Source organism: Pempheris klunzingeri, chromosome 24 (assembly GCF_042242105.1).
Source record: "Pempheris klunzingeri isolate RE-2024b chromosome 24, fPemKlu1.hap1, whole genome shotgun sequence".
In the NCBI taxonomy this organism is placed as follows: Eukaryota; Metazoa; Chordata; class Actinopteri; order Acropomatiformes; family Pempheridae; genus Pempheris; species Pempheris klunzingeri.
This window is the reverse complement of record NC_092035.1, coordinates 1,311,660-1,325,631: the sequence shown is the minus strand read 5'-3', so window position 1 is coordinate 1,325,631 and position 13,972 is coordinate 1,311,660. Positions and strand designations below refer to the sequence as shown.

Genomic DNA, 13,972 nt, shown 5'->3' with positions numbered 1-13,972 from the left:
TCTTTTCAGTGAAAAAACACACTAAAATCTACCATATAATATCAAAAATTACCCTTAACTTACATATTTATGAAGCAAACACATATATCATGTGTTTATTATATATTTCTTTATCTTTAACATTCCTATGTTTTACTTTACTTTTTTATTTGTCCTCTTAAGGTGTTTTGAATAGATTATCTGTATGGATTAAGGCCCTTTTAAGTGAAGAAAACACTAAAATGTACTAAATAACATCAAAGATATCCCTTGGCGTTCATGGCATGTGTTTTATCACTTAAATCCATCAAGAAAAACCCGTAAAAACACAATGTGTCACTTAATTTATCCTAAAATATGAAGTAATCCTGAATACTGAGAAAGAATCCCTTAAAAAAATCTTGAAAATGCTTCAGAGGTCTTAAATCTTGACCTTAATAACACCTTAAGATGATTTAAGGTGTTTTCAAGGGCAGGTTAAGGGTTTATTAAGTGTATTTTAAGGGATTGTTGTTTCATAGTGTTTTAAGGATAAAAAGTCTCTTAAATATCGGCGCTGTGACTCTGAGTGCTCTCGTGTTTCCAGTCTGTGTTCGTGGTTTTTGGGAGAATCCGTCTGCGTCAGTTCACAGCTCTGAAAAAACTCCCATGATGCCTCAGCAGGAGCCTGAGCCCCCCCCCCCCAGGGGTTCTGTCTGATACGAGCGTCCACCTGTGCCCCGCCTCACCTGGCGTCCTGAGCCACGCCCAGCGGGTGGAGGCGCCGCGAGTCCAGCAGCATCCTCCCCAGCCAGTGCAGCAGCCGGGGGTACCAGTGCATCCCGTCGCCGTGGCTCCCGGTGGATCCGGTCCAGCTGTGAACCAGCCGGAGCGGCGAGAAGGCCCAGTGAGCGAGGCCGTGCTGCTCCACCACCGCGTAGCAGGACGCCACCACGCCGTCCACCACCACCGTCCCCTGCCGGGTCAGAGGCGCGAACGCCCCCCTGCTCTCCCTCAGGCCGACCCGGGTGATCCGGGACAGCCGAGCCCCAGGGAGCCCCCGTCCGGCGCCGCCGTCCCCCACCAGCACGCACTGTCCCGGCTGGGCCGCACTGGCGTACACAGTCCTGAGGGCGCCAGGGGCCGGCGGCGCCCCCTCTGAGCAGTTCCCCTCAGACACAAACACCAGGTGGGCGGCGGTGAGCGAGAGGCGGGCCCCGGCTTCGGTCTGCAGGGTGTAGAAGAGCTTCGGGGTCAAGGGGTCACGGTCCAGGAAGGCCAGGACTTCGCTGTAAACCAGCTCGCCGCCGCCCGCCGAGGCCAGGACGCGCTCGCCGGGCCGCAGGTCGCCGATGGACTTCTGAGCGCCGCTTTCCAGAATGACCGAGGCCTCGCCGGGGAAACAGCCTCCAGATTTAGCCGCCACTGAGTGGTCTGAAAGACAGAGGGCGAGAGGAGGTCAAACAGGAAGTGAATAATCCTGAAGTACGGAAGCTCAGTGATGCCAAGAAAACAGAAACATACATAAAAAATATCTTATTAAATACAGAATATATACAAGTTAGAAATTATAATGTTGAGATTGTCATTTTGACCTTTTATTACAGTAGTATGTATTAAAAATTATTATTTATTAGAATAAAAATAGAGTTTATTATATATAACAATATTTAGCAAAAGAAAAAAGATTTAAAAAAGTACAAGTATAAGTATTAAGTATAATAGTATTTATTAGAATAAAAACAGAATTGATTATCATGTATTTATTAAAATAAAAATGGCGTTTATTATCTAAAATAGTATTTATTAAAGTAGAAATAATCTTAATTTAAAAAAAATCAACATTCCTGTCTTATTGTCTTGGCATGTTTGGGCTTCTGTACAAAAGGCACTTGAGCACATAATAAATCTGTTCAACTCCCTTTAGCTAAATATTGACTTTTTTCGGTCCAACACTGAACATAAAAGAACAATAACACGATAAAAAGCTCCTGTGTGTGTGTGTGAGAGTGTGTGTGTGTGTGTGTGTGTGTGTGTGTGTGTGTGTGTGTGTGTGTGTGTGAGTGTGTGTGAGTGTGTGTGTGTGTGTGTGTGTGTGTGTGTGTGAGTGTGTGAGTGTGTGTGTGTGTGTGTGTGTGTGTGTGTTGGAGGCTCTTGGACGTGACACCTGAGGACGGTCTCTGGACTATCTGGAGATAAATATTTGGGGAAGGCAGGAGAGCCGAGGCCAGGTGATAAGATAAGTCACCTGGAGGAGGAAGGAGCGGCCGGCAGGTTAATCATCACCTGGACGACCGACACACGACTGCAGGTCAACTCAGGTGCGTTCAAACGCAGCACAGGGCGCCGAGTTCACACCTGTGACAGTCATAATAACCAGTGTACTGACATCTATAACAGAGGGGACGACCTTTAAAATGGGTTTAAAGAGTTTAAATAATTCAGACTTTTTCATGAAGTCTGGGATTTATTTATTATTATTATTTATTTATTTCATTTATTTTACATACAGGATTCATGAAATAGTTTATTTTATTATTACTAGTTGGATTATTATTATTATTAGTTGTAGGCGTATATTTATTTATCAATTTTATTATTTTAATTAGATTTTTTTTTTAAATTTCTAATATTGCTTGTTTATTTATTTTACATACAGGATTCATGAAATAGTTAATTTTATTATTACTAGTTGGATTATTATTATTATTATTATTAGTTGTTGTAGCAGTATATTTATTTGTTTATATTATATATATTTATTTATTTACAGACTTTAAAAATATTTTCCAATATCATTATATAATAAGTGTGTATTTTTAAATATTTTCTTTTCTTTTTTTTAAAGTGAGGAGTCGACGTGTTTGATTCATGTTTTTTTTTTAAATAAAGATTATGACACAAGTCAAAGTGATGATGAAGATTAACATTTTTATTTGCTTTCTTATAATTTTAATATCAAAATGTACGATTAGCAAGTAAAAATCTGGACTTATGTCACAAATTTGACCTAAAAAAAGAAAACAGAAACAAATAATATTATAATTACTAAAATAAAATAATATAATGAATAATATACAGTAAAAAGTATTAATATAATTGATAATACAGTATAAATAAAATAATATATTTGTGTCCTTTATGTTAAAATGTTAAAGGTGACCACTAGTGGAGCCATGTTTTTACATTGTTCTTCTACTGATCGACACTCGGTAGCGGTAGCAAGTAAATATACGTCACAAAGCACCATTAAAGGCAGTGAAGAAGAAGAAAACTACGATGAAAACAATGCACAGTTTTAAATATATCTATTTTAAAAAGTCAAAAGACGAAAATTTGTGTGTTAAAGCTCAAGGATCCACAAACTGAATTTTAACACACGTTTTGTTTGTGTATTTATAATAAAACTAATTTAAAGGCCCTTTAAAGGACTTTAAAAGTCACATGTACTACATTAAATTATTTCTGCTCCTTCTCATGTAACTCTAATCCAGAACCATATGCTTCATCACAGAGACGCTGCAGAGAAAGGCCTGTGAGATCCTTTTTGTTTAACCACAAACAGCTGTTATAGCACTCCTTGCAAACACACCAAACTCCATTCACAAAAACACTAATTTTACCTCGGCTACTGCTGCCTCATTCGGTTAGTCTGTTTGTGTTATTATGTGACTTTGGTGTTTTAAAGGGTTAGTTCTGATACAACTGAACATTTGTGTGACATACAATAACACAAATAAAAGAACTGATTGAAGCAGCAGTAGACCAGGGAGTCCTGTTTTCCAGGAGGTAAAATCACTATTTTTATCAATGGAGTCTGGTGTTGAAGAAGCTGATATAACAGCTGTTTGTGGTCAAACAAAAAAGGATCTTACTTGTCTATCTTGTGTTAAAAAGCACCATAGATAGTTTTCTAAATAAAAAGCAACTTTTCTCTCATGTTAGTGGTAAAAAAAAACAAAAAAACTCAAAGTATTACCTTCCTAACTCTCTTCCTGGTTTGACCCCAGAAATATTTCTCATCTTGTTGACGTAAAGCAGCAGAAGTCTGAGGTGAAATGTGTTAACTTCCTCCCCGTCTCCCCCTTTTTCAGTCCAGTCCTTCATCTACAGGGTCCTGGTGCTTTGCTGCCCCCTAGTGGTTGTTTCCTCTTGCTGCCTACAGTCCAGCCGCCCCCCGTTTAAGCGCCTTTAAGGCGGATTTGGGGGATTCTTTTGGGGAACTTTTCCACAGCTGGCTGGATTTTTCTTCCCAAGATCGATTTCTTTTCTTTGTCTTGTTTTGGGGATAATTTGAGGGGAAAAAACAGGAGAAAGGAAAAAAAAGGAGAAATCAAAAACATGGAAAAAAAAAAAAATACCAACTTGATTGGTTGCCCGTCTGATCAAGTCAAGGACTGGGCCCTCGCAACCCGATCTGGGAGGGAAGGAGAGAGGAGGAGAGGGGGAAAGGAAGGGAAAAATGAAGTAGGAAGAAGGAGAAAGAAAGAAAAGGGAAATCTCAGTTACCACTCAGTGTAAAATGTCTAAAGGAGGTGTTTGATGCATTTTTGCATGCCTGCGTGACTTTCAGCACGTCGGCGAGTCGAATATGTCGAATATGTGTGAATACGTGAGTCTGCAGACCTCAGCAGCTGATTCAGTGCATAAAGAGATGAGGAGACAATTTAAACACCTGCTATTCTTTCCTGGTCAGGAAAAAATAGGCTTGACGCAAAAACACTGGGCTGTCCCACGTTATTTAACGGAGTCTTACAGTCATGTGGCATTTTCTGACATTTTGGTGGTTTTTAAGGAGAACTCTGCCAGTGTTTTTAAACCTGGACCCTGTTTGTACATATCCTGGTGTCTAAATGACACCACAAACAGCTGTTATAGCGCTCCATGCAAACACACCAGACTCCATTGAGAAAACCAGTCATTTTACCTCACAGAACACAGGAGCTGCTGGTCTGCTGTCAACTTGATTGGCTTGTTTGTTTGTGTTATTGTGTGTCACACAAATGTAGAGTTGTATCCGAACTAACCATTTAAAGCACCAAAGTCCCACAATAACACAAGCAAACTAACAGATGGAGGCAGCAGCAGACCAGCAGCTCCTGTGTTCTGTAAGCTAAAATCCCTGTTTTAGTGAATGTAGTCTGGTGTGTGTGCTGTTTGTGGTTAAACCAAAAGGATCTTCCAGGTCTCTCTCTGTAGGGATCCTTTCCATGATGCTGTCACACACTTAGAATAACACTAAAAAGCGTAAGAATAGGACCAAAGTTTAAAAAGAGTTGTACCCATGAGCCTAACTGGTGTTGTCCAAGCTAACCGGACTTATTTTCACCATCACAACCTCCGAGATTCATCGTTCAGATTTCTGTGTTTTCCTCAAGTACAAACTTCGGTGTGAGGAGAGCAAAAAAGCCATAAACAGCTCACGGAAGCATTTAAAAAAAAAACAAAAACAAAAACATGTAGCCGCGATGGAGAGCTAACCTGGAGAAACACGGGGTGAGTGGCAGATGAGACAGAAGAAGAAGAAAGTAAGAGCTAGCAGACGCCCACATACTTAAAAGATGCACGCAAGGAGGAAGTTCGTAGTTATGGATGAAGGACGGAAACAAAAAGTGTTAGAAAGGCAAAAGAAAAGCAGTGGAAGCCAACAAAGCAGCCGTTTTGGAACTACAGATCGGGGAGTTTTAAACATACTGAGGCCTTTACTTTAACATACAGGTCGGGGCGTTTTAATCACACTGAGGCCTTTACTTTAACATACAGGTCGGGGCGTTTTAATCACACTGAGGCCTTTACTTTAACATACAGGTCGGGGCGTTTTAAGCACACTGACGCCTTTACTTTAACATACAGGTCGGGGAGTTTTAAGCACACTGAGGCCTTTACTTTAACATACAGGTCGGGGCGTTTTAAGCACACTGAGGCCTTTACTTTAACATACAGGTCGGGGCGTTTTAAGCACACTGACGCCTTTACTTTAACATACAGGTCGGGGCGTTTTAAGCACACTGAGGCCTTTACTTTAAAATACAGGTCGGGGCGTTTTAAGCACACTGAGGCCTTTACTTTAACATACAGGTCGGGGCGTTTTAAGCACACTGAGGCCTTAACTTTAACATACAGATCGGGGCGTTTTAATCACACTGAGGCCTTAACTTTAACATACAGATCGGGACGTTTTAAGCACACTGAGGCCTTAACTTTAACATACAGATCGGGACGTTTTAAGCACACTGAGGCCTTAACTTTAACATACAGATCGGGGCGTTTTAATCACACTGAGGCCTTTACTTTAACATACAGATCGGGGGCGTTTTAATCACACTGAGGCCTTTACTTTAACATACAGATCGGGGCGTTTTAATCACACTGAGGCCTTAACTTTAACATACAGATCGGGACGTTTTAAGCACACTGAGGCCTTAACTTTAACATACAGATCGGGGCGTTTTAAGCACACTGAGGCCTTAACTTTAACATACAGATCGGGGGCGTTTTAAGCACACTGAGGCCTTTACTTTAACATACAGATCGGGGCGTTTTAATCACACTGAGGCCTTTACTTTAACATACAGATCGGGGCGTTTTAAGCACACTGAGGCCTTAACTTTAACATACAGATCGGGGGCGTTTTAAGCACACTGAGGCCTTTACTTTAACATACAGATCGGGGCGTTTTAATCACACTGAGGCCTTTACTTTAACATACAGATCGGGGGCGTTTTAAGCACACTGAGGCCTTTACTTTAACATACAGATCGGGGCGTTTTAATCACACTGAGGCCTTAACTTTAACATACAGATCGGGACGTTTTAAGCACACTGAGGCCTTAACTTTAACATACAGATCGGGGCGTTTTAATCACACTGAGGCCTTTACTTTAACATACAGATCGGGGGCGTTTTAAGCACACTGAGGCCTTTACTTTAACATACAGATCGGGGCGTTTTAATCACACTGAGGCCTTAACTTTAACATACAGATCGGGGGCGTTTTAAGCACACTGAGGCCTTAACTTTAACCAGGGTGTCTAGGGGCTCTCTGGAGGACCTTTACCTTACCAAAAAAAGCTACATGTTGTGGATTGCATGAAGGAAAAGTGCAGGTTTCGGCGCCCTCCCTCCCTCACCTGACTTGACGCTGCAGTGGATGTGGGCCTTGGACTCGTAGTAGACCCAGTCGAACCCGGCCTCCACTGCCAGCCGCGCCAGCATGGCGTACTTGTTCCTGTCACGGTCCGAGGTGGTGATGTCCACCGCCCGGCCCTCGTAGTGCAGCGACTCCTCCGAGTGGTGGCCGTCCTCGTCCCAGCCCTCGGTGACCCGCAGCCGGACCCCGGGCCACAGGTTCATCACCGAGATGGCCAGAGAGTTCAGCTTGTCTTTGCAGCGCTGCGGGGACACGGACACATCTGTCGGCCATGTTGTGTGTACAAATCAAGCTTCTCTACATATTTTTAACAAATAAATCAGCTCTGATTCCAACAGGCGTGTTCATGTTTCATCTTAACGCAGATTTTAAGCTTGTTTTTATCATTTTTATAGTTTAATGTTTGATTTTAAAGCTCGTGGACCCCCCTGCCTCCCTTCTTCTCCCCTCTTCCTACATTTTGATGAGCCTGAACTGTTAAACCAATTACAGAGCGTCAGAAAAGTCTGCCCCCCCCCTCCTCCCCTCCACTCATCTGTGGCTCCAGCCTTCCCACAATGCACCCCTGCTGTCCCAGCTCGGCCTGATGTTTGCTCTCTGTGGCGACAGAAGGGAGCTATGTTAAGGCTGGATGGAGGGGTGAAGGGGGGACTGTGAGGTTATGGGGTGGTTGGGTGATGGCGGCGGGGGTGGGGGGGTCCTCAGCGTCCCTCTAAACCTGGAGTCTGGTCAGGGTGAGCAAACAGAGGGTGAGAGGGCCTATTGAGGGACTCGTCCAGCTCCCCCCTGCTCGCAATAAATCCTCCAGTCGGGGCGTCGAGGGTGATTTATCCATCGTAACGTCTCAGGTGACCTCTCAGGTACACCTGGTCGGATTTTCACAATAAAACGGGAGAACTTGCTTTAATAAACGGCACAAATTAGCCCGCAGAGCACCACTTAAACATCTCCAGAGGCCAAATGTAGCTTAATTTAACAGGATGACGGCGCCCTGACGTTAGGACTAGTGATGTTCCATACCTATATTTTATGCGACTACACCTAATATGTCTTTTAAATCTAAAAAAAGAAAATCATAGCTTCTTTAAGAATATAAGGCAGAGTCATTTGTTTGTCTATTTATTTATTTTAAACTCTGAAGTATATTGAGGTAGCGGCCTCATTCATAATATAGCCAAAAGGGAGGACACAATCATACAAAATATGTGAAAATGGGGTTTCTCTGAAAAAAAGGAAATGAGTACAATTATAAAAACTTTAAAATAAATTCTTCTTTACTTATTAAGAACCACTATAAAGATGCAAACATGAAAATACTGAACATGTAAATAACACAGCATCCAACACTGACACTGTTGTTCCCCAGGCGGAAGGAAAAGTAGTTCCCACCAACCGCGTGTCATTTAGACAGGATCTCAATAGTTTAGTTACTTTTCACCGCGTTCCTGTTAAGGATATACATTACCTCAAATGACTGAAGTATCAAAAGTATCGATATTTTGATTTGAGAATCGATTTTAGAGCATAAAGATCCGGTATCGGAGGTATCGATATTTCAGGATCGATCCGCACATCACTAGTTAGGACCAAAAAGTTCAGTTTGTCTTGGTGTGAAGGGACATTATGGCGCTAAGGATGAGGACTGAGTCGACCAGAGGACAAAAAGGTGAACAAAAAGGTAAAAATCTTAATTTTCACTTCAGTATCTCAGCAACATCCGCCTGAGGAGGGCGCGGAAGAGGATTCATGCGGCGAGAAAAGGCTTCAGTGAAGTGAAGACGCCATCAGTGACGATTCCGGTGAACTAAACAGGATTTAAAAACTTGTGAATCAGCAGAAAAATTAAGTTTATAACCTGAAACGTCAATTTATTTTGTCCGATAATCAGCTCACAAAGTATTCCTCCTGTCAACGTCACTTCAGGTGTAAATAGAAGCAGCAGCGGCTTCTACGTGACTTTAAAGGCTTTTCCCGCGGTTTTATTTCCGCCCTCTGCGTCTGTTCTGCCTGACGACAGAGCTCTGATTGGTTGAATGTTCCTCATGTAATCAGAATCAGAATCACTTTAATAATCCTCAAGGGGAAATTGCTTTTTGTTACACACAGCTCCAAAAGAATAAGAATAAACTTCAAACACGAAAGTAATACTAATAATAATAATAATAATACCACTACTACTAATAATAATATATAACATGTTATTAGAGAAGACGTTTGCTTTAAAACTATTTAAAAACTATTTGAGGACACCGTCGGTTCAGTCCGGACGATATCTGACAGGACAAGAAGCGGAGAAATTATCAAACAGGCGTTTTTATTGCGGAGAATTCTCCAATTAATGACACCACCTGGCCTGAAGGGGGCGCCCTTTGATTTAGTTGTGATTAAATGTGATGTTTCGAGACTCCATCGCTCCAGTTTTGGCTAAATCAAACCGAGGGAGGAGTCCAGATGTATGAGGCTTTAACTGCAGGTCAAACACTGGAAGATGTTTTTGGTCCCTCTTGAAAAGCAGAGAACCATAATAATGTTTTTGCACCAATAAATCGAACTTGTTGGTGAAAACTCACATGTTTATGGATGTTGGCGCTCCCTAAAGTCAAGCCCCAGAATTTCCTTTAACCACCATGTGCGAAATCTGGTAGCCACCTAAACCCAACAGGAAGTCGGCCATATTGGATTGGAGGGCTCTTAAATTGAGGAACTAGTCCCAGAGGGTTAATTAGATCCACATCACAGTTGATCAGCTTGTAGAAAAGACCTCGATGACGAAAAGTTGTTGAAATTTTCTGCAAAAGTCGAACAGTGTGGCTTCTACGTGTCACCGTGGAACAGGAAGTTGTTGCTGAAGACATCTACTTGCCACAGAGCGTAAAGCATCATTTGTTTGACATGATGTTCACTGTGTGGTCCACACTTCATATACTGGAATATATATTATATTAACTTGGAGGAAAGATGGATTTCACTCCTCTAAAAGTCACAACTTCTTACTTAACAATCCTGAAAAGTGAGATGTTTCTGGTGAATTAAAGATCAAATTGTGAACCTCCAGAGGCCATAAATGCCTCATTAATGCTAAACTGGACCTGTTGGTTTTCTTCCACTTGACTGACAGAGAAAATGAAAGAAGTCTGAGGTCCAGTTTCTTCTTAAATCACACTACAGGACGTCTTGTCGTTTCCCCGCAGCCCCTGAAAGCGTCTCTCAGTGATGTTTCAGCCTATTAAAGAGCGAAAAGTGGGATTAAACGCTATAAATGTCTTTTTCCATGTTGGCTGTGATAAGAATAGCTCGCGGCTCGGTGGCCACAGATGCCTTTTCACAGTGTGGATTTTAACGTCTTGTGTTTTCTCTCTGCGGTCACAGCAACGAGCTGGACTTCATAAATCAGACGATAGATTTTGTTGGTTTTCCTTTCAAGGTGTGCAGATCGACGGGGGTTTCTGTAGGAGCGGTTTGGGCTCTAAACCGCTGGCTGCACAAACATTGGACGCGCCTGTGCTCACCTTCACGCTGCAAGAAATGTCCTCCTGAGCTTTTCACTGGCTCTAATGCGCCTTTTTTCCCTGCAGATGAGGGGACTAAATCTGCAAAACACACCGTGTCTTCTCTTGGTTTTGATGCAGTTGGGTTATTTTGAGGATGTGGTGAAATCAAACACTGGTTTTCAGACAGTAACTTGAGTTTGGAGCATTTTTACGCACCAAATCTGCAAGAAATCAATTAAATTAGTGGAAATTAGGTGGAAATAAATGGGAATAATCCCGCATTCTTTTTCTATCTCTTCAAAGGCGCTTCAAGGGGAGAATAAAACTCATTAAAAGACCAAAATAAATGAGGAGAATGACTCTTTCTGAGTCTGTATGAGCGCCCAGGAAAAAGCGAATAAAAAATAAAGAGGCTGGTTTAAAAAAAAAAAAAAATCTGTGTAATTACGGCTTTGACACAAGTGAAGCTATTTCTGCACATGTGCGCTGCGAAAACAAACAAAAAGCAACACGGGACAGTAAAAGACAAACAGGAGGCTGTCTGCTGCGGCTTGGAGCCCATAAATTGCGCGCAGGTCTGCGCCGTTGACGCGCCGCGCTGCAAAAAATGTCCAGTTTGGAGACTCTTCACCTAAAAACTCTTCATCTCTTCTGGTTTTATGTGACTTTTATTGCAGCTGTGGCAACATAATGAGCAAATTACGGCTCTTAAACCCGGATTATTTGCTCTAAAGTCAAAGAGAGTGCACTCATCTCTCTGTCTTGCGCAGTTCGTCTCCAAAAGCCCGCTGCTGTGCGGATATTTCTTGCAGTGCGCGCAGCGAGGTGACAGCTCCAAACGGGAGTGCGCGCCTTCATTCCCCACGTGGGTCTGTGGACATAAGCGCCGCCGCTCCAGGAGGAAGCCCGCGGTCACAAGAGGCAGATATAAATACTTTATTCCTGGGGAAATTGGGAGTCAAATAAATTCCACGCGGGGCCACATCAATGACGGTGTCGTAAAAATGTTTGACAGTCCAAAAGGCGACTGTTAACTCTGGCCAGTCGGGCTAAAAACGAAAACGGTAAACATCAGTCCACGCTTGACCCGGGCTCTGACCAAATACGACTTTTGGCTGTTTTTCCACCAAAAACATGATGTAAAACAGAGGACATAGTGTTTTAATTAAGAGCGACCGCTTTTCCATACATTTTTAGACGGGGTTGCCCTCTTTTACGCACGAGCTGCCCACAGTGAACCTCTGAAAGTTCACGTGGAGCAGAAGAGCAGAGCTCTGATTCAAACCGGTCACCTACACGACCCAGAAACCGACTCCACTGAGTCAACAGCAGCGGGGATTTTTAAGAATTGACTCAAGAATGAGGTGTGCAAACAGGCAGATGTTGTAATCAGCTTCCCGGAGAGAAAATTCCACCTTAAAACTACTTTAATTTGAGGAAGAATGTGTTTAAACTGTAGTTTTATTAAGGAGAAGTGAGTTAAAACGAGGCTTTAAATAGCAGCATAGGCTTTTTTATCTGTTGGCACATTTGATTCAGATTCTTGAGAAACATTTGTGCTTGTAAAGGCTGATTTTTCTGCTCTGACGCGCCTTGAGTCAACAAGAGAGATAACAGCGTCCACAGAGCGGCCAAAGTGCAGAGGAGAAGCCTCCTCCGTGGGGACGGTTACCTGTGTCATCATGCGGTCTGCACCTGTGTTCTCCTCATCCTTGAAGATGATGTCGGGGTTGTAGTTGGGGGTGAGCTCCTTGAAGCGCTCAGAGTTGCGGGTGATCTTCCCCTCGTATCTCCCGCTGGCCCCCAGAGTCTTCTCGGCCACGTTGGGGCTGAACTGCTTGTAGGCGAGCGGCGCCAGCTTCCGCGGTGACCGCCTCTTGCCGTAGCCTCTGCCCGGCCCGCAGGCCTCGCTCACCGGCGACAGGAGGAAGGCGCACCCGGCGAGGCACGTCACCAGCGTCGGGAGCAGCATTCCGCCCCGGGGCCGCTCTGTCACCCCCCGGTAGGTGGCCAAAATGTCCCCGCTGAATCTCTTTTGATGTCCCCCCCCCACGCGTGGGTCCCCCTTTGTGATCTTAGAGTGGAGGCGCCGCAGCAGGACTCATCCCCGAGTCCCCACAAGTGGCCATTCCCTGCGCGTAAAAGTGGCCTCTGGAGACGAGCAGCAGAGACGCGGACCCGAGCCGTGAGCTGCCGACAGCCTCCTGTCCCGAGCGCACGCGGAGGCAGGGGCATAAATAGGCGAGGTGAGTTTATCTTGGCAGGCAGGTTCAAAGCTGCCCCACAGTGTCGGAGCTGTGAGAAAAAGGTCTGCAGACAGACACGGAGGCGCGCGGTGCGGAGTCTGGCTGCACGGCGGTCAGAGGGTGTCCCCGCAGCGGTTTGCGCCTCTCAAAGCGGCTCAATGTGGCGCAGCGCAGCAGGCACACAGGGGACTGCAAGAGATCCGAGCGCAGCGCAGATGAGGTGCCGCGGGAGGAGAAGAAGACCGCGCCCTGCTGGACCTGCCCTCTGCCGCGTCCTCTCCTCCCCCCGCGGTGGCGCAGGCCCCGCGGCCGCCTTCATCTGTTTATTGTCAGCCAAACACCGAGGCCACGAGACCGACAGACGGAGCCGGCGCGCGCGCTCACCGTGCCCTTTGGACCCTCTTTTCCAGGAGGCAGGTGCGCGCGCCTTCAGACTTTGTGCGCTCCCAGACTTTCTCACCCTCCTCTGGGGGATGACATAACAGTCTGCAGGCTGCAGGTGAGCAGGTAACAAACCTCTGACCGACGTGTCCTCACCGTGCAGGCGCCCCCCAGCCTGGAAACCCCTCCAGCTCAGAGTGAACTTCACCAACAGCTCGTTTTTTGCTTCTTTATATCAAACAGAAACAGACCCAGGAGCCTTTTTTAGGGAGTTTGACCTGTTTCCTGATAAATAATAATAAAAACCTCTAATATTCTCCTTATTTTCTCATTTCTAGCTCCTGGAAAACAGGCAGCGTCATCAAATGTCTCCTTTATGTGCAGCAAAACCCCCAAATATTCTTCTTTGGATCAGTTTATTGACAGATTGATTGGTCATTAGTGTTTCAGAAACATTCAGTTTAGCAGAGAAACCAGGAAATATCAACGTTTAAGAGGCTGGAATCACAGACTCAAACTTTCTTTTAGATTTCATATTTACTTTTTAGTGTTTTCCATTTATTTTTCCTTTCCATATTATTTTTTTAGGTTTTATTTTCTAGAATTTAAGATATTCTTAGATTTTATATTTATTTTTTATATATGTTTTATATATATATATATATATATTATATTTCCCTGCAGCAGATCTGACTGAATAGATGAGAGCTCAGACGCCAAACTGGACTTTTTAAATCCCAAATTAC

At 43.9% G+C, this 13,972-nt stretch overlaps 1 protein-coding gene across 1 annotated transcript; it reads right to left on the bottom strand.

The window, feature by feature from the left end:
- Window positions 1-703: 703 nt before the first annotated feature.
- LOC139223513 (indian hedgehog B protein-like) lies at window positions 704-13,017 on the bottom strand. Its single transcript, XM_070855441.1, has 3 exons — window positions 12,272-13,017; window positions 7,089-7,350; window positions 704-1,392 (listed from the first exon to the last, which is right to left on the bottom strand). Exons 1-3 carry the CDS (start codon window positions 12,569-12,571, stop codon window positions 704-706), a joined length of 1,251 nt encoding a protein of 416 aa, XP_070711542.1. The 5' UTR covers window positions 12,572-13,017.
- Between the last annotated feature and the right edge of the window lie 955 nt (window positions 13,018-13,972).

Bases quoted from the DNA above. Each gene is read 5' to 3' on its own strand.
- LOC139223513 (XM_070855441.1), bottom strand. From the start codon at position 12,571: ATGCTGCTCCCGACGCTGGTGACGTGCCTCGCCGGGTGCGCCTTCCTC. The intron at 7,351-12,271 runs GTAACCGTCCCC...GTGTCCCCGCAG, and splicing joins CAGACCGCATGATGACACAG to CGCTGCAAAGACAAGCTGAA. The intron at 1,393-7,088 runs GTGAGGGAGGGA...TCTGTCTTTCAG, and splicing joins CCACTGCAGCGTCAAGTCAG to ACCACTCAGTGGCGGCTAAA.